This window comes from Rhinolophus hipposideros (assembly GCF_964194185.1).
Source record: "Rhinolophus hipposideros genome assembly, chromosome: 2".
Classification (NCBI taxonomy): domain Eukaryota; kingdom Metazoa; phylum Chordata; class Mammalia; order Chiroptera; family Rhinolophidae; genus Rhinolophus; species Rhinolophus hipposideros.
In genome coordinates this window covers 103,649,814-103,669,827 of record NC_138048.1, presented here as the reverse complement: position 1 = coordinate 103,669,827, position 20,014 = coordinate 103,649,814, and the positions used below count along the sequence as shown (strand labels likewise).

At 50.1% G+C, this 20,014-nt stretch overlaps 1 protein-coding gene across 3 annotated transcripts in view; it reads right to left on the bottom strand.

The window, feature by feature from the left end:
- The window catches only part of SIM2 (SIM bHLH transcription factor 2), a 60,012-nt gene that overhangs the window by 10,063 nt on the left and 29,935 nt on the right, over window positions 1-20,014 (bottom strand). For 2 of the 3 annotated variants that reach the window (XM_081029148.1, XM_081029150.1), the window contains 3 exons: window positions 7,116-7,263; window positions 5,593-5,761; window positions 2,758-4,985 (listed from right to left, as the gene is read on the bottom strand). In XM_081029148.1, the coding sequence (XP_080885274.1) occupies window positions 4,455-4,985; window positions 5,593-5,761; window positions 7,116-7,263 (848 nt within the window). In that variant the 3' untranslated portion in view covers window positions 2,758-4,454. Of the gene's footprint in view, window positions 1-2,757; window positions 4,986-5,592; window positions 5,762-7,115; window positions 7,264-20,014 lie in introns of those variants that run through there. The other variant, XM_081029149.1, reaches the window with a different exon arrangement.

Below are 20,014 nucleotides of genomic sequence, written 5' to 3'. Positions count from 1 at the left end.
GCTCTGTTAACTTTGCACTGAGCTGCTGACTACCTCAAAGCCAGCTTGCTTGGGAAGCTTCCTGCACGTTCTAGGCTATGAAAACTGTGATGTTTGTTTAGACAAGTAAGTTTTCCCTAGCACACATTTTTCAAGTACATGCACACTCATTGTTAAGCCTATTTACGTCATCATTTGTAAATCTTTAACTGTCTTTCTTCACAGTAACCTTTGATCTTAAACTGCTCAGAAAGCCTTCGTGGTTTGTGTTTGCTAACTCCGGCCCCCAATGGTTAATAACAAGGTAGACACAAAGACATTTTGCGGTACTTTATTGAAACATGTCAGGTGGTACCTCTTGCCCATCACACCTGCACCTTCCAGGAATCATGGTTTAACTACGAGACTCATGAGCGTAAAAAGTAATACCAGTACCTCAGGCTTATTTTATGTGGACACACTTACGCCACTCACGGAGGCAGAGCTAAGTGAAGTAAGAGGTGTGTGCCTTCCATTCTTATGACCCAGCCCTCGGCTGCGTGACACCTGCTCCTAAATTTGCAAATTTCACATCGTACCATAAGATAACTGACACCCTGCTAGTCCTCATAGTGACACTGGCTTGGCAACAGATCATTTCACATTTTGGCGAACAATCAATGAAGGTGCACTTTGATTCTAGAACAATGAGTTAAAGGCATTTGTGGAAAACCTTTCCACTCAAAAAGGTGGAGTTTCCTAAAACTAAACCGTTTTGAAAAATCAGCAAAATGGAGTGTTTAGAGTGTGGAGCAAATTGGAAGACGAAGGTTCAAAGCATCGGTCCACTTCAGAGCCGTGATGTGATTTTTTAAATGGTGAAATCTTGAAGCGAAAATATAAAAATAAAAAATTAATGGAAGTTTATTTATAAAACACCACTGGTGCTTTATAAAAGATTTTTGTTTACCGGTTACACACATGACGTGTTGGTATGGAGTTGTCTTGCTATGTATAAATGCAGAAAACGCTTAAAACAACGTATACATCATTTTCGCTACATCCCTTTAGCACATTTTCTTCCATGAGGCGCATTGACAATTTTCCATATTGCACATGCAATGTAACTAACTTTATTAGCACTGCTTGTAGCAAACACGAGCCTAGGGAACTCCAGGTGTGTGTGGCCAGAGGGATTCTGTCTTGGAACCAGTTGACGGGGGCAGCCAATGGCATCGCCCACCTCAGTCATCCACATGTCCTCATAAAATCTCTCGCTATATATATTTTTGCATTTAATGCTTATTCAAAATATGCTGAAGGTGCTATTCTTGGTGTTATCAAGAGTTCGTAGGCGGTAGGAGGAAGGGAGAGCTTGTGAATGGATTTACGAAGCCCACCCACCCGTGCTCGCCCCCTTGACCTGGGCTTGTTGGTTTTCGTATGGAAGAAGGAGTTACATTAAAAATAATCTTTAATGAGACTCACGAATGACGTTTAAAGGACAGCAGAATCGCTTCTACTCGTGGGACTTAATCCCAATTGGCCTGGACTAAAGAATCTGAAAGGCTGTGAACACCGGCCCGCCTGGCACCTCGGAGCACATCAGGGTGGGGAGGGCGCTGGGGGGGTGGGAACGCCTCGTCCCCCGGTGGGACTGGTGAGCACAGGGGCGCGGCTGGGCGTGCACACCTGACTTCAGGGTGAGGAAGCCGAGCGCCCCCGGACGGGGTTGTGTGAGGTCACGCGGGGCACGACAGGGGCGCCCGAAACCCCGGCTCGGAGGACAAAAGTTTGGCGGTGCTTTTCCCCTCACATCGGGTGGGTCTCCGTGCTCTACACCTGCCCTTCCGGCATCTACGGTAAAAATCTAGAAGTCGGCCGCGGAGTTCTAGTAAAATAGTTGTCTCTGTATAAATTAATTTAAATCGTGCGTACACCGCTCGCCCCTCTGCACTCGGCTGCACGTGGGGAAGCAGGCGCCAGAGGCCTAGCCCGCGGCTTCTCGCGCGGACGGCCCCGGGCCCCCGCGGGCGCCCGGCCGGGTCACCTGCCGTTGGTGATGATGACCGAGGCGCCCAGGTAGTGCGGCAGCGGCGCGCCGGGCGGCGAGGCGGCGGCGGGGCCCGGGGGTCGGGGCCGCAGCGCGCAGGCCGCCGCGTCGGGGGCGCCGGGGCCGCAGGCGAGGGCGGGCGCGGCGGGCGCAGCGCCCCCCAGCGGCCCGCGGCGGGCCAGCACGCGGTGGTAGTTGAGCAGCACGAAGGGCAGCTGCGCCGGCGCGCCGGGGGGCTCGGGGGCCGCGGGCGCGCAGCACTCGGGCGCCGCGCGGGCCAGTGCCAGCCGCGCGCCGTCCCGGGCGGCCTGGCGGGCGGCCTTGGCCGGGCCCAGCGCGGGCTCCTCGCGGAAGTGGCCGCAGCTCGGGAAGCTCGGAGGCGGCGGCGGCGGCGGCGGCGGCGCGGTGTCCTCGCCGAACCTGCGCGCGGCGGCGGGCGCTGCGGGGACAGGCGACACGTTAGACGCCCGCGCGGGGGAGGACGGGGACATGTCCACAGCAACGGCAACCCGGGGAGCCCAGGCACCACCGCCACCCCTCGGCCACCCGCGTCGCGCGCTGGCGCGCTCAACCCACGGAGCTGCCACGGTCCCTGCTCCTCGTGCGCCCCAGGCCCGCCCTGTCCAAACGGCAAGATGCAATTTGAAACGTTCTAGTAGCTGCATGAAAGGGCTAAGTGAAACAGGTGAAGTTAATGCTAACAGTATAATTTAACACAACATATCCAAAATATTTCAACACGTAATCAATATTTTAAAATTACTGAGATATTTTATTCTTCGATTCTGTCCTTGAAATGCAATGCACACACTTACTGCGCCTCTCACTGCACTTGCCACATCTCAGTGCTGAGTAGCCACACGTGGCTAGCGGCCACCAAACTGGACAGCGTTGGTCTGGAGACTTCCACCGCCCTAGTGTTGGGTGGCCCTAGCCAGCGCCGATGTTTTTTGGCTTATCCCTTCGTGGGGAGGGTGGAGTAGTGATCACCCCGCTCCCTTCAGTGCTTCACAATTAAAATAATAACCACCCTCACTAACTAGATGCCTGCAATCAATTAGTCCCTATGTCTTGTACCTTAAGACAACCTTTGTCTTTCTTTAGTAGCAAAAAGACTAGGAAGTCGATCACAAATTGCCCCAAATTAGCATCTTTGGTCCATTTTTTACCAAGTGTGTGACAAATGAGGTGGTTATTAACCTCTTTCACTTTCAAAATAGCAATTTAAAAAATCAAACACTGTGTTGTATCACTGGCCAATTTCCTCACACAAAGAAAAATAATTCTTTCAAGTCACTCTCAAGTGGATAATACTTGTAATATTGTATTATCTCAAGTGGATAATACTTTGCTTTGTCTTTCTGTAGACCTCACGGAACCCTTCCTTGGTTATTTGAGGGACCCAGTCAGTGCGCTGATGGGTATTGGGGATCCCAATCTGAGAAGTTTGGCTCAGGGAACAGGCCCAGGCCAAAAGGCAGGTGCACTGCCCTGCTGGCTGGTACGGTACGTCCTTTTCTTAAATTAGCTACTTTTGAGAAACGTCCTGGTAATCTCCGAGGCTGGATTTCTCCCACACTCCACAGCCCAGGAAAGTCGGTCAGAGCTGCGTAAGCTTCCCAAAGCAGCTGGAGGAGAAACAGAGCCCTACTTGCCTCCAAAGAGAGGACGTTAGGGGGTAAAGGGGACCCCAGCGAGCTCTCCTCTTTAAGCAGCTGGTTCTGGGACACATGGCATTCACTGGGTATTGAGTGGCCCCTGTGGGACATTTGCACTGTCTAGGTCTATTCTGTGAGCAGCAGCTCGGTCAGGGTGAAACAGGACTATACATACCTCTTGCAGCCAATCCTCAACCCCACCTTCTACCCTCGGCCTGGGGTTGGCCCAGTGAGCAAACAGGAGTCTGTCCGGGCCTGGGATCGCTGGTGGCAACTCCACAGAGGACCCCCACTAGTATGTGCTGGGCAGGCACCTACGCTGCGGGCCCTGGGGTGGGCACATCCCACAGCTTATGGTCCCATTTACAGATGACAAACTGGAGTCCTGGGCGGGGTATGTCACATGCCCTGGGTTGGGAGTGGCATTTCCGTCCCTGAGCCCACGAATTTCCACCACTGTTTTCCATACTTTGAAAACTGGCATGGGAAGAAAACCAATAGTCTCCCATATTCATTTTTGGATGTAGTGGAACGTAATCTTGTAAAATACATGCCGCTGGGCCATTCTCAGTGCCTGGAAGCTGATTTTTGAAAATCACTTTGTCTCCCTTTTGGGAAGCAAACAAGGCCAGGATTTGCTGGAGGGTGGCTGAACCCTTTTGGAGGGTGGTTTCCTCTGGCCTTTATACTGTCACTTGTGCCCACAAAGCACATGGATTCAGTCACCCAGTTTAACTCACTCTCGTGAAACGCATTGAGAGCAGGAAAAGCGTAGCAATTCCTACTTAGAAGCAGAAAAAGGAATAGTTTACCCAAAGTGTGAGGACCCTTTTTCCATGTGCCACCCACAGCTGCCACCACTGCTGTTCACAGCCCTGCCCCCTCCCCTCAAGCAAACATGACCCACCTTCATAGTTTGGCAGGAGGCTGTGCCGAGCAGTGTTCACCGGCGGCTCAGAAAGGTTTTTAGCTGGAGACGGGCTGCTAGGCATTAAGGGGTTGGCGTAATGCCACTGGCACTCGCCGCTGGTTGGCAGCGTGCTCAGGAAAAAGCGTGCCACCTCACACGGGGATCCTTGGGGCTGCCCGAATTTGGCTGGCAACACCGGCTTTTTGCTGCTGAAGACGTGAGAGTCTAAAGGGAAGTGTCCATAATGGTAGGAGAAGGGCACGCTGTAGGACGGGGCGTACAGAAAGTCGCCGCCTTCTGAATGGAGCTGCTGTTCTGGGGCAGCCGGAGTGCTGGCCGGGGGGCTGGCTCTCCAGTTTCCGAGCTGGCCGCATTCCAGTTTGTCCATTTGGAACGAGCTGTATTGCTGCATGGCAAAGAAGACAGAAGAAGGACCAGCTGAGGGGCCAGTGGAGAGCTGCCTTCCCGCCTCTGCTGCCCGACCCCATCCCAGGGCTGCACACCTCCCCCCCCAGACACCACTGCGAGGCCCCACTGGGGACAGTGTATAGCAAGCATATAGTAACCCAGTGACCCACCCCCTGGGTGCAGAGATCTCCCCACCCAAAGTTGACAACACCAGACACACGTAGCCATGTGCTATTTCTGAGAGCTCACAAACTACTTTAAAAAAAAGAGGGAAGGTTTTCATGAACAGAAACGAATGCTGTGGAAATGTTGCACTAGTGCTCTGACCCACATTTCTACAGACTCGAGCCAGCTGATGAACATTCCCCGTTGAGTCTTCCTTTTCCTAGACCCAACGGGGCTACCTGGATGTTAGCTCGGCACAGCTCTCTGTCATGTGGGCAGGACATCCCAGAGGGACTTTGCTTCACTCCACAGGGACCTTCCAGGCAGGGAGACCTCTGCTAGGCCACCAGAGCCTGCTTGTTCCTTCATGTACCCGGGTGTCCCGAGCTCCCGGGGACAGATGTCAGCCACACCACACCCCTGCAGGACGCGTGTGTTACCTGTGGGGGGTAAGGGTTTGTTCTCAGCTTCGTCTTCATCTTCGTGTTTTTGGGTTTAGCTAATTTTCTAGTTTCTTGTGAGGTAGACAAGGCAGTCCTCCAGGAGTCCTGGGACTTGGACGTGGACAGCTGGTCCAGGGACAGCTGCAGTTCCTTGTACTCAATATCCCTGAGAGGCAAGAAGGGGACAAGTGGTGTCCAGCAGGCTGCCAGGCAGAGCGGCTCCCCGGGCACCACCCCCGAGCCAGCTCATGTCAAAGCTCCAGTGAGTCATTTCACTGAGGTCACATGTACGTGGGATTTGAGAAAAGGACAGGTCACCCTCATTGTAAAAGCCATCCTGCAGGCCTTGGCTCAGCGGGGGCAGTTACTCGGCAGGAATGGCAGGGAGTCAGTGCAGCTCTCTCCACTCCCATAAGGTCACAAACACAGTTCCTGGGGACACCACGGGCCACGAGGAAGGCATCAGTGCAAAAAGGAAAGGCAGAAACACTATCGATTTGAGTAGCTGGCCGAGCTGCTTTTCTGTTTAGAACCCAGAGAGCTGTGACTGAGGGAACCTGTGAGGGGCCAGGAGCCTGGCTTCCAGGAGCCCATTTTTGCCCTTAAGACCCAGCTCAGTGCCATCATGTTCATGGGAGGGGAAGGTCCCCAGATACTGGTCCACACCTGTTTGCTCAGAAAGCATCATTAAGAGGCTAAAACGTTTTCTCTCCTACAGTTTTGCTAAAACATTCTACTTCTAAAAAATACAAAACCAAACAAACAAAACCCCCAGTGACCTGGTAGTCATCCTGTGAAAGAGCACAGAGCCTCCTCCTCGCTGCATTAGTACACACAGAGAGAGCTGCAAGGCTACCAAGTTCAGGGCCAGGAAGGGGGGGGGGGGCAAGGTGATTTAATGTACAATAGCATGGTGGGTGGAGAAAAATCTATGGTCTTAAGTACACTTATGTCCTGTTGCTTCTAATGGTCTTAATAGTATTTGCCCCTGAAATTGACCTTCTGGCGTTTTAAAGGGACCAAATACTCACCATCATTTGCTCTCCCTTTATTGCATTATATAGGAAGACGGGAAAATGGGAGCTACCCCTGCCCCAAATGGCAGGAGCATGAAAGATGACCCAGCTGTGTGTGGGCATGAGAGCATAAGGTTGTTTTCCTGGTCCGGGACCCACATCCCTTTTCCAGATGCCGGGGGAGATCCCCCACCTGCCTCAGCCCACCCACACCCTTCTCCTGGGTTCCGATCCCATCCTAATCTATGCCTGGAGCGGGGCTCCCTCCTCCCTAGCACCTTGCCCTCAATGCTGAACAGAGGAATAGTTTGGACCTTCCCAATCGACCAGATTGTTCAAATAAAAACAAAACAGGCGACAAATGAACAGTTCCAGAGAGAGAGAGAGAGAGAGAGAGAGAGAGAGAGAGAGAGAGAGAGAGAGAGAGAGAGAGAGAATTGGAGCAAGCGATGAGGGACAAGGGAGAAGACAGAGCAAGGAGAGAAACAAATACGTCTGACTTACGTGAGGACATAATTGACACTCACGATGCAGTGGGGCCGTGATGAGCGGCTGTTGTGCACGACGGTGGCGTAACTCTGCACCCACACCCAGCCGCCCAGCTTGGACAGCAGCCGGTAGTACTTGGTGGTGACCTGGCCCTTCACCAGCACTGCAAGCACAAGGTGACGTGAATCTAGAGACAATTTGCAGGCCCCACCTTTGGGGACACTGCCCCACTTGTGACCTACAGCCCTATTTCTGAACCTGTCTGGGGTCAAGGACCCCTGGGAAAACTTGACAAAGAGGGTGGCTTTCTCTGCAGGAAAGTTTTCACACACACACACACACACACACACATTTCTGCCTACGATTCCAAGGGATCCAAGGGGCAATCAATCTCTCCCCTCCCCTGTTAAGAACTCAAATTTAAGTCACTGCTTTCATTGGGAAAAAACAATTAGTCCCCAAACAACATTTGCACCTGGCAGAATCCCCAAACAATATTTGCTTTTCAGTTTCCAAAATGCCATGATTATGTTATAATCCCTCCCATCCTTAATAGGCAGAGTGTATGTGGGGAGAGGGGAGTGAAGCAGTTATTTAAACAAAATAGTAAGTTAATGCATTCAACTAAGTGTCAAATTGTTGCTGAAATTTGCTGTTCCCTAGAGCATGTGTGTATTCACAGTGAAACTGTTACTCTGTTTATATTTTCTTCCCATTAACCCTCAGGCCCATTAATTTGCTATGCTGCTCATGCAGGACAGACCCCTGCTTGACTAGTAGTTCCTGAAAACGGGGCCTATGGGCCCATCTTCTATGCACAGTGCAAACTCCAGGCTGCTGAGCAGCTCACTGCCAACGCCTCTGTTCGCACATAAACCATAAACCGCACGGATCCCCCTTGGGGCCTGCGAGCCAGGAGCTGGGGGAGGTTTTGAGGGGGAGGAAAGTGCCAGAAGGTTTGGGTGGGTGGTGGAGAAGGGAGAGCCTGACTCAACCTTCTCCAGGGAGGGGGAGGCCAGTGAACGTGTAAAAAGGCACCTCTGGAGGCTCAGGTCACTTGTGGCTACAAGACATTCCTGCTTCTCAAAGGCTGTGCAGTACCGAGAACCCCTCCCTCTCCTCCACCCAACCCTCTCTATCGCCTTGTGTGATTTGTTTTCCCCTTGAGGTGGCTCTTTCTCATCCACTTTAACACCTGCAGCAAAATATTCTGGTGCAGAAGAAAAATTGCTGTAAATATGATAGTCAAGGAGTTATTAGCCTTAATATAGAAAGAGTTCAAACAGACTGATAAAAACTCTAAGACCCTGCAAGTAATGGGGCAAAGGACAGGAACACACAGCTCGCCAAACAATACATATAAACGGCAAACACATTTCAACTCATTTGTTTGACTCGGGGCTAGATACCATCCATCCAATAAGAAGACGCTTAAAAAGAAACAAATATTGCATGATTCCATTTCTAGGAAATGTCCGGAACAGGCACAGAAGCAGATTCGTGGTTGCCTGGGCCTGGAGGACCAGGGGCTGGGTGTGACTGACTGCTAATGACTAGGCTCATTCTTGGGATGAAGAAAATGCTCTGGAATTAGATAAAGATGATAGCTGCACACCACTGTAAAAATACTGACGGCCACCAACAGTGGTTAAAGTGGTGAATTTTATATTAGGCAAACTTTATCTCAAAAAAAAAAAACACCTAACAACGAAATGGCAGCGGGTGATGCTGGCTCATCTACGGTGGGAGGTATTGTCATGTGCTGATACCGCGTGAATTGGTGTGGTCCTTCTGGAAGCAGTGTGAGGGCTCATACCCACTGACATACCCACTGACACCCTGATTTCCCTTCTAGGAACTGACCCTACAGGAATCACGAGTAACATGAACAGAGACTCGTGTACAAAAACATTCATTGCAGTCCTGCTTATAACTCAGGAGAAAAGGGAGGGTGGACTTAACTGTCCCATAACTGGGAAGAGGGTAAATTATGGAGTACTATGCAGCCATTAAAATGATGATTAATAAGAATTTGTAACATTATGGGGAAGGTGTATGACTTAACGGTAAGTGAAGGAAAGACAAGATTCAGAACTGCACAGAGAAAAATCTTAATGATGCAAAAGTGTGCACACACACACACATACCCCACCTGACTGTGATCTTGGACAAGTCACTAACCCCCCCATGCCTCGGTTTCCCCATTTATAACAAGAGGATAATCACAGTCCCTACACCAGCCGGTTGTTGTGGGGATTAGCTACATTAACTCTCACTATCACACTGATAAAATTATAGGTCATTTAAATTTCCTTTCCTTGATTTTCTAAATTTCCAACAATGAGGAGGCATTCATTTTGTAATCAGAATGACAAATTCGTTATTTTGTACATGAGCAAGCTGTTTGTATGAGGTTTGAGAAGTGGAAATGCAACATGCATTAGACCCCACACCCCTCAGGGATGAAGCAAGGGACAAACATGGCGGTACTGCTGCGTAACAACCATCCCCCAGATGGAGAGGCAGGCCTCTCTGGGTCAGCGCAGAGACCCTGTCTTTTCTGCCCATGCTTACCATGTGCACCACAGTAGACTCACTTGGCAGGAACAAGATCCCATGCTGAAGAGTGCCGACCAAGGTAGTAAGAAAGACCCTTTCCAGTACTTCTCCTCTTAGGATTTGCCTTTTTAACAACAAAGCTCACTTTTGCCACATTGCCTCATTTTACCCCCACTACAATGGTGGGAGGTGGGCATCACCAGGAAACTGGGGCCAACAAAGCAGGAGGACTCAGCTGGGGTCCCAGCCGGGGGTTCTGACCTTCCACTTCTCAGTGGGCACTGTGGGGGAGGGGCGGTGCCCTCCAGAAGGCTCTGTGCAGCTATATGGGGGGGGAGGGGCAATTTTTAGGGGAGACTCAGTTAACCAATGTGCTTATGGCCCCAAACGAGATGCAACACAATCAGACTGAGGTCCCATCTGTGGATTCCCCAAGAAGTCATTCTTTCTTCAAGACAAATGCTTGTTAGTCTCTTCCACTTTGAAATCTCTTCCTGGCAGCGTCTGTAAAGCCCCTGGGGGGAGGACCGTGTACTTTTCCTGTTTCTTATCTTGTACTTTATACTTTTTCTTATTTCTTACAATTAAAACCTACCTGTGATCATCTTAAAGAGGCACATAATGAAGCCAGTTTATTCCAAATATTTTACATTAGGACTCAAACGGCGGAAGTTGCACAGATTTTATTATTTCTGAACCTCCCTGACTCTGCTGTGATGGGGCTTAAATCCAGAGGCCAAACATAGACATAGAATTTTTTTTTTTTTTTGCTTTTGGTTTTCTGTGACCCATGAAGATAGTCAACATATCAGTCCAAGTTGAAATACTAGACATTTAGTCATAACACTCTTCAATTTGCTGTAGCTCCCCGTCCAGTCTGTCGTCCTTAATTAGCTGTCAGAAACGATGCTAGAGTGACATGTAGCACGACCCTGCTTATGGTGGTGGTGGACGGGGCAGGGAGATGTCCCCCGACCGTAAGCTGCTGAGGACTCGGGCCCCGCCTTTGCACCTCTGTGCCACAAGATGTCCAACACCAGGCCTAGATGAAGGCCAGTGGTCCCAGTTTTGTAAGGCCACTTTGGGATGGAAATTCTAGTTCCATCAATGTGCTCTCCAGAAAAGTAGGTGGCCTTCCGGTTCCCTCCAGAATTCCTCCTGAAGGCGCAGCCATGACCGGGAGCCAGCCTCTGGGAGGAAAGTCATTGAGGCCTGCAGCACAATTTCTATTTCAGTTTTGAACTTGAAGAGCTAAGAAGGAGCTGACCGAAAATACCTGTCTTAGGTTGAATAGTATTTCCCCAAAAGAGATGTTCTACATTCGAACCCCCAGAACCTGTGAATGTGGCCATATTTGGAGAAAAAGTCTTTGCAGACATAATAAAGTTAAGGATCTCAAGAAGAGCGCATCCTGGGTTAGGGTGGGCACTAAATCTAATACCAAGTGTCCTTATAGGAGCCAGAGAGGAGAAGACAGACACATAGAGAGATGGAGGCAGAGATTGGAGTAGGGAAGCCAGCAGCCACCAAAAGCTGGAGGAGGCAGGGACAGATGCTTTCCCAGAGCCCCCCACCCCCCAAGGAACCGCGGCCCTGCCCACACCTTGATTTTGGACTTCCGGCCTCCAGAACTGTGAGACACATTTCTGTTGTTTTAAGCCACGAACCCCGCCCTCCAAAACTGTGCTCTTGTTCTGTTGCAGTATTTTGTTACAGCAGCTCCAGGAAACTAAACCAACCGCCATGGAAGAAATGGTCAGTGATTCCGTCCCTGTGCTCCTGCTGGCTCCTGTCTCGTCTGCCAGGTGGGTACAGTCCCTGAGACTGGACACAAGTCACGTGCTCCTCTAGGGAGCAGGTCTCCAGTCTGTGGCATGGCCACCACACAATCCCTGCTCCATGCTTGTTGACAGAGGTGGTTTTGTTAGTAAGAAGACATGGAAAGCCCCGGAGAGGAGGGAAGCACTTTGGGGGGGAACTTCCACAGGGCCATATCGTGTGACATCTGCAAAGTGACCAGACTGCCCCTGCCCACCCCAGGCCCTGAGGTCAGGAGAGCACAGCCCTCTGCTGGTGCCCCCCATGTATAAGAAAGAATTCTCTTTCAGGCCATGTTACTGTGTCATGCCTGCCCTGCGGCCACACTCAGCAGGGTGGCTGGGCGGCTGGGTAGGGAATGGACTGGGAGGGTCAAAGACGTCGCCCATGTTCACCTTTCCTTACAGAAGGTTCTGGGGAAAGCCTGGCACGGTCTGATTGTGCAGCTCACCTGGGAATGCCCACGCCCACAGTGACCCACCCAGAGGCTGAGGTGCCAGGCCCCGTCCTGCTGACCTCTGGACGCCAGTGCTCCCAAGAACCGCACAGCCCAGTCTGCTTCCCCTCAGGAAGTTGCCCTTCCGCAAGGCGCTGACCTCCCTTTCTTTAGGGGCCATGCTTTCGTCACACCCTGTGGACTCCTGCTCCCAGTTACGATAGTTTGAAGAATGTGTGAAAACCATTTGGCTGGCTACATTCCTCCAGAAATACCACTTCCTTATGTCCAATTACGTCCAGCAAAGCCCTTCGGCTCATCGCCAGAGATTCGTGGGTTTTGGACACGGTGTGGAGAAAGCTTGGCCTGGGAAATAGGACAGTGACCTCCCTTTGGTCCTGGGTGTCGCCAGCTGTTTGCTTTGCTCCTGTGCTCAGTGAGCCCATCAAACTGCTACCACAGATGTGTCTGCACATCTCACTGTAAGATGTGGCGGCCTGGCACCCCCTGTGGCCTTGGAGTCCTAACGGGCCAGATATGTGGGTCACCAGAGCTGCTGGCCACCTCCAGCCACATTCAGTTGTGGTGGGTAGAAGGGGAGCAGCAAAGGGCTCCCTGTGTGGCCGTGTTCCTGGGACAAACACCAGGCCAGCTCCAGATGTCTGGGTGGAAGGACTTGGGTCCCAGGTTGGCAGAGGCCACTGTTGGGGTACAGGTGGAGCTGGGGGGCAGGAGCTGGAAGAGGAAGCCCTTGCCCCACCGCCCTCCTCTTGGGCCACTCCCCTGAGCCCTGCTGTCAGTCACCGGAGCACCATGGGACAGGACTGAAAAGTCGCATTTTGTAATGACACATCCTGCCTTCTCAGTCTTCTGACCTGTTCTACGCAAGCCAGTCTGTCCAGTTCACTTGTGTGAAAGGGCCTGTGTCCACTCCTTGGGTGACGACATAGAGATATTAAAGGAAGTCCCTCTTCTAGGTTGAATTGTATCTCCCCAGATTCCGATGTTGAAGTCCTAACCTCCCCACTCCAAGACATAAGAGCATCTGGACATAGGGCCGTTAAAGAGGCAATTTAGGTAAACTGGGGTCATGTGGGCAGGCCCCAGTTCAATAAGGCTGTGTCCTTCTAAGAAGAGATTAAGATGCAGACACACCCAAGAGAAGACCATGTGAGGGTTAGGGGAGGGGGCAGCCGTCTGCGAGCCAAGGAGGGAGGCCTCAGAAGAAACCAGCACTCCCAACGGCTCGATCCCAGATTTCTGGTCTCTAGGACTGTGAGAAACAAATTTCTGTTGTGTAAACCACCCAGTCTGTGGCATTTTGTTTCAGCAGCCAGAGATGACAGCATAGTCCCATGAGGATCTGAACAGCATGAGGTGAAAGCATTGTTCAGAAACAAGAACTTAGGTCCCTTGGGCAGGGCTGGCGGAGCTGGACGTGCCTCCCCTGGGTGGAGACAGCAGCCGCTGGCACCAAGCTGGGAGTGGGGACAGAAGTGGAGAGCATGGGAGACTCAGCTTGCTTCAGCCCTCGCAGGGCAGGGGCTTGGGTATGGAGGACACTCCTTCCAGCCAGCAGGGACCCTGGGCAGTGAGGGCAACAAGGACCCCCAGACAGAGGTGACCCACGTGTGCAAGGAAAAGATGGCGGGCTGGGCTGGGAAAGGAGGAGCAGCTTGGGGGTGGCAGGCTGAATGGAGGACAGTTTCATGAAGCCAGGAGGCCGAGGAAAGGAGGAAGCTGAGGAGACACTGTGAAGAGGTGAGCCTTTGCTCTGGCCATGCCTCTCGCACCCCTCCCCCTCACCATGGAGTGCACCCCATCTCGCCCCTGAGGCCTTTCTTTGGCTGGGCCCATTCTGACAGATGTGGGAAAGCCGGGGAATTAACACCCCCAAGATCAGCCCTCAGACTAGCAGGAGTGGTTATAAGTACCTCCACTCATGCTCCCCACGGCTTCATAACTGAGTCCCCAGGGGGATTGAGACCAGTCGCCCATGGCAGTAGCCAGCAGACAACACCCACTCTCTGGCTCCTTCTCTTTCCTGGCTCACTTCTCACTCCCGACCCATGTTCTGATGAATGTCAAATAAACTATTGCACTTGAACTCCAGACTCGGGGTCAGATTCTGAAGTTTAAGGAAATTAAACAGGTGCCAGCCAGCCCTGGGGGTGTAGAGGTGGGAGTGGGGAGCTCCGGCCCAGGTCTGTGCCTGGGAAGGAGAATGAGGCTTCAGGTACCAGACGATAGGTTTCAAAGCTGCCCAAGCCCCACACTGCGAAGATCCTGCCCTCCAAAACTATGCTCTGGTCCTTGACTATCTTCCCTTTCTTCATCTGAAAGTTCTGACTCTGGAAGGGAAAGAAACACCCAGGTTAATGTCATGGCTGCCCTGAGGGGGACTCCAAAAGTGGTAGCAACGCTAGAGCCAAGGCGCAAGCTCTGGGAGATGAATCCCCACCCCCTGAGTGGGTCAGAGCCTCGTATCTTGCTGTCAGGCTCCTCTAGTTTAAATCTGAAAAAGCTGGCGGAGGGGAGACTGAGGCAGGCTCCGGACTCCACCCGGCTGGGCTGTGCTCTGCGCCTCCTATCCCTTTGGCGGTTTCCTGGCCACCATTAAGGTCAGAGTCACAGCACAGTAGCAAACATTGTCAATATTGCTATTTCCTGTTTTCTTTGATTTACCAGTTCTAGCCCATTTGGCAAAGAGAACCGTGCACCCTCTGGTTTCTGAACACTCTGCCTTTTCTCCAAGTGGGTTGGAAGCCTGTGTTCACCTTCCCTTTCAGATTCAATCGCCATGTCTGGAGAGTCCAAATTCCAAGGAAGGGAGGGCAAATTTGTCCTTTAAGTCACAGGAGACCTCCTGAATAAAAGCCCCTTACAGGTTTGGTAAGCCGGACGTGCAGGGAAGCCTGGGGCTCCTGGGGACAAAGACCAGCCCCGGCTCCACATTTAAGACCCATCGATGGTGGGAACAGCTGAAGTCTTGAGAGCCAAATGGCCCAGATCTACCTGACTCAAGGACACAAGAGTGGCCCAGCTCCCCGCACGGCCCAAAGGTCACAATCCATCTGGGAAAAGCATCCGGTCAGTGACAGAGGACACAGGGGTCCCCCACTGGTCATCACATTCCCAAAACACAATTGTGGCTTTCATTACATTTCCAAAACACAAATTGTATTGATTTCCCCTGAAAAAAGCCCCTGCTCCCCTGTGTTAACCAGATAGTATGAGAGATTCAAAAAAATGACATTTAAAGCAAAGACTTCTAATTTCATAAGTTTTCTTTCTCTGTGCTCAGAGGCCTAATTTCCCACATGGCAGCCACACTTGGAAGAAAACTCTCCCTTCATGTAATTCAGGGGTTTGCTTTCAGTTCACATGCTGGTTATCAGACTCTCCCCAGCATGTTCCTGTCTCAGCAGAAGGGGCTCGGAGCCCCCAGGCCTGAGGCTTTCTCTCAGAGCCGCAGGCCAGCCCTCTCCTTCCCACAGTGGTGGAATGTTCCTCCTAGGGGCTGCTGGGAGGCGTGGAGTTGTGAACTCATGTTTGCTCTCCTTTTCCCAGCTTGTCCTCCCTTGTAGACCATTCTGGGGTGAACACTACTGCTCCGCACCCTCCACGTGGATGCCTCTTCAGTCTTCCAATTATGCTCTTCACTTCAGAGCACTCACCCACCTCCCGATACCCCCTTGACAATGACCAACAGACCCCATCCAAACACTAGGCAGTTGCTTCCCTACCAAGCTTGGTTTTCATAATGACAAGGGTATTGAGATGAAATAATGATTTATTATTAAATAATGATTGAATAATGATTTATAGTCATTTTTAAAAAAAGAAATAAAAAGGCTGAGATATTCTGGTCAAGATGGCAGAGCAGGTAAATGCTGTGCTCCCCTCCTCTCAGGACCACATCAAATACAACTAAACTGCAAAGAAGCATCATTGAGACTCGCCTGAAGTCTAGCTGAACTGAAGCCCTACAACTACTGACATACAGAAGAAGCCACACGGAGACTGGTAGGAGGGGCAGAGGTGCTGAACAGGCTGCTCCCACACATGTGTGTGACCCTTAAAAATCAGGAGGGACAGCTCAGCTGCAGAGGTCCCCCTGGAGGAGCAAAGATTCCCAGCCCCACACCAGGCTCCCCAATGCAGGCTTCCAGTGCCAGAAGAGAAGTTCCCACAACTTCAGGCTGTGAAAACAGCAGAGGCTGTGGCTGAGTGAGACAGATGGCAGCGGCTCTCCCAGGTGCTCCTCTTAAAGGGATTGTGCACGGACTTACTCGTTGATGGACTCCCTTGCTCTGAGCTCCTACGCTGGGGCAGCAGCTCAGAAGGTACCAGGAACTGAACAGTCTGATATCAGGGCGAGGGCTGGAGGCACAGCTTTCTCCTGGATGGAGCCATTGTTTCTCGGCTTTCTCCCCATAGAAGCCACTGTTTCTTTGTTGAGCACCCCCCCCTCCCTGCACGCAGACCCATATCTCAGTCTCCATGAACCTGGCTATCACTTTTGTTCTGCCCCACCCTCATGATTCCCAGAGACCCCGCCCCACCTAATTTGGGGGCACACCCAAGCCTCTTCCAGTGGCTTTTCCATAAAAACAATCTGTCTTAGTTCATGCTTCAGACTTTCATAAAATCTCTCAAAGGTTCACAAAACCCAAACAAGCAGCATCTGGCTTCTTTGGCATGCCCTGTACCTCTTGCTGAGCAGCCCGAAGCCCAGCACTGGTAAGAGCTGGCTTCAGTTCGCAAATTGGCCTCTCAGTATATCTCTAAGCCCAGTGCAGGAAGCAGCCATTTGTGATTGCTTTATGGCTCATACCAGTGGCCCCGGGCAGAGCACAGACTGTAGCTAAACTTGACCTGCATCAGGTCCCCTCCCAGGAGGCTCCAGGGTGGGCACACCTGGAGGCCATCTTCAAACCAATCTGGAGCATCACCCAGCCATCTCCAAGGATGACACATTCAAAGGGCAGACTGGGCAGACACCAGAGTCCTGCTAAAGCAAACCCTGCTCTGTAGGGTCAGCCCTTGCAGCACAACTCTTCCACTGTAGTCATGGCCAGTCCTCACAACCAATCAGCCTGAGGGTCAATCCCTCTCACTGACCCACTGACGTGCAAACAGCAACCAAGCCTCAACTACAACAGGAGGGCACACACAACCCATATACGGGACACACCTGGAGCACCCGGCTCTGGTGACCAGAGAGACTGCACACTGTGTCCCACAGGACACCTACTACATAAGGCCACTCTACGAAGGCCGAAAGGCATACCTACCTAATACATAAAAACAAACACAGGGAGGCAGCCCAAATGTGGAGACAAAGAAACATGTCCCAAATAAAAGAACAGAACAAAGCTCCAGACAAAACAAAAACAAAAACTAAACAAAATGGAGAGAAGCAATTTACCAGACGGGAGTTCCAAACATTAGTTGCCAGATGGGATGGAGGTTGGGGTGAGTGAGAAAGGGGAAGGGATTAAGAAGTACAAATTGTTGAAATGTACAGGATGTCAGTTTTAAAAAGGCTTCAGAATTAAAACTATGAAATATTTTACAGTTTTTCTTGTACAGAGTACTTGGCTGTTAGCCCAAGGTTAAAAAGTTCATAACAGATTTTTTTGGACTAAATGTTTTGTTGGGCAGTGCCTGATAAGCTTCAAAGCTGCTTTATTCAATAAAAAAAAAAAGAGGAAAAAAAAAGAAGTACAAATTGTTACAAAGTAGTTATGGGGATGTAGAATATAGCATAAGGAATAGTCAATAATATTGTAATAACTATGTATGGTGTCACATGGGTACTAGATTTATCGGAGTGATAGATAGGAGGGAGTTGGGGGTATGGTAAAAAGGTAAAGGGATCAAGAAGTATAAATTGGTAGTTACAAAATAGTCATGGGGATGTAAAGTAAAGCATAGGGAATATAGTCAATGATATGGTAATAACTATACAGTGCCAGGTGGGTGCCAGACTAGTCAGGGGGATCACGTCTTACATTATACAAATGTCTAACCCCTATGCTGTACCCCTGAAATTAATACATAATAATATTGAATGTTAAAATAAACACATAAATAGTGTAAAAAAAGAGATAATTATTTTTAAAACAAATTAAAGAAATGAAGGAGACTTAAAAACAAGTCAAAAGAAGTAAGACGGCAGAGTTAAAAAAAAAAAAAAAGAACTTCAGAGTTAGACACCTGATTTGGACACACACATACAGCTCTATCACGTTGCTGTGTGACCTTGGGCAAGTTCTTTTACATCTTTCTCACCTCATCTGCCAAAGGGGGATATTGTCTCATAGTGCACAGCATTGCAGTGGGGATTAAAAAAGAATAATAACATATCTTATGATGCCTGATATAGATTAGGTCCTCCATCATAGGATCATTTCTATCACCCTCCAAAAAATTTACAAATCAAGCAGTTCTCCCACCTATTTTACAAGTGTATTAGAAAGCAGTTTTTTAAGGTACTCTTGTGCCTTTCATATTCTTCTTTTTAAGAAGAAAACGTATGGATATTCTGGACTTTACAAACGTCTTACTTTGATGAACCTTGCTTCACAGGAGGTAAAGTGCTCAAATTTGTCTCTCTCTTATTTTAAAGCCTTAATTTTGTTGTGTTTATTTTAATTCCTTTATTAATCTTTAAAAAAATTTGTTGACCTAGCATATAATGATTGCCTCCCTCAGTCTGTTAGGTTCCTGATGTTAATTTTTTTTATTACATTTCATACATTATTAAAAAAAAGAAATAAAAAGGCTGTTCACAGCTCTGAGTCTCTCCATGCACAGAGACCTTTTCACACTGTTGTGAAGTAAAGGAGCAGGAAGAAGCCATCTAAGTCTGCGCAGGTCACAGGTCTCTGCCCGTAGTGACTCGGGAGGAGGGAGTAGCGACACCCTAGTAACTGTCGTGCTCCCTGGGTCCCAGCCACACTGAACAGCCAGACAACGTGGCCTCAGACAGAGCGGTCCCTGGACTGGCCGTCCCTGCAACTCGACACCAGCAGTGTGTCCTCCAACGCCTCTTAGTCAACACAAAGCAAAGCAAGAGTGGAGGACATGCCATCTGGGCTGCATTGCAGAAGATCTGGCCCCTCCAACCATCTGCACCTCATTAACAAGCACCCCTGGTATCTACCCCAAAAATATAAAAGCATTTCTCTATAGAGACACGTGTACTCCAATGTTCATTGCAGCTTTGTTTACGGTGGCCAAGACATGGAAACAACCAAAATGTCCTTCGATAGATGAATGGATAAAGAAGTTGTGGTATATATACACAATGGAATACTATTCGGCGTTAAGGAAAGATGATATAGGAACATTTGTGACAACATGGATGGATCTCGAGAGAATAATGCTAAGTGAAACAAGTCAGACAGAAAAAGCAGAGAACCCTATGATTTCACTGATATGTGGTATATAAACCAAAAAGAACAAGACAAACAAATGAGAAACAAAAACTCATAGACACAGACAATAATTTAGTGGTTACCAGAGGGTAAGGGGGTGGGGGGTGGGTGATGAGGGTAAAGGGGATCAAATATATGGTGATGGAAGGAGAACTGACTCTGGGTGGTGAACACACAATGGGATTTATAGACGATGTAATACAGAATTGTACACCTGAAATCTATGTAAATTTACTAACAATTGTCACCCCAATAAAATTAATTAAAAAAAAAAAAAACAAGCACCCCTGGACCCGCCGTGGGCACGGTGGGGCTGGCCACAGGAGGATGAGGCGTTCTATGCCATCCCCATCACTCGCTGCCTCAATCTGGAGTCTAGAAATGTCACTTCTTTAGGCATTTCGGTGACTGGAGTACCTCCCACAATCCAAATGTTCCCCAAACTGGCCCTGTTGGCAAATCGAATACCGTTGGTTCACTCATTCCAAGCAGACTGCTCCTATCCTGGAAAGCTGTGGTCTCCCCCAGCTTCCCCAGCCAGATGGTGGACAGTGGTTGAAGGCCAGTCGCTGCAGGGGTGCAACTCCCCGCTCTGCCACTTCCTTGTTCCATGACCATGGCTTAAGCTCTCTGAACCTCCGCAGACTCAAGGTGAA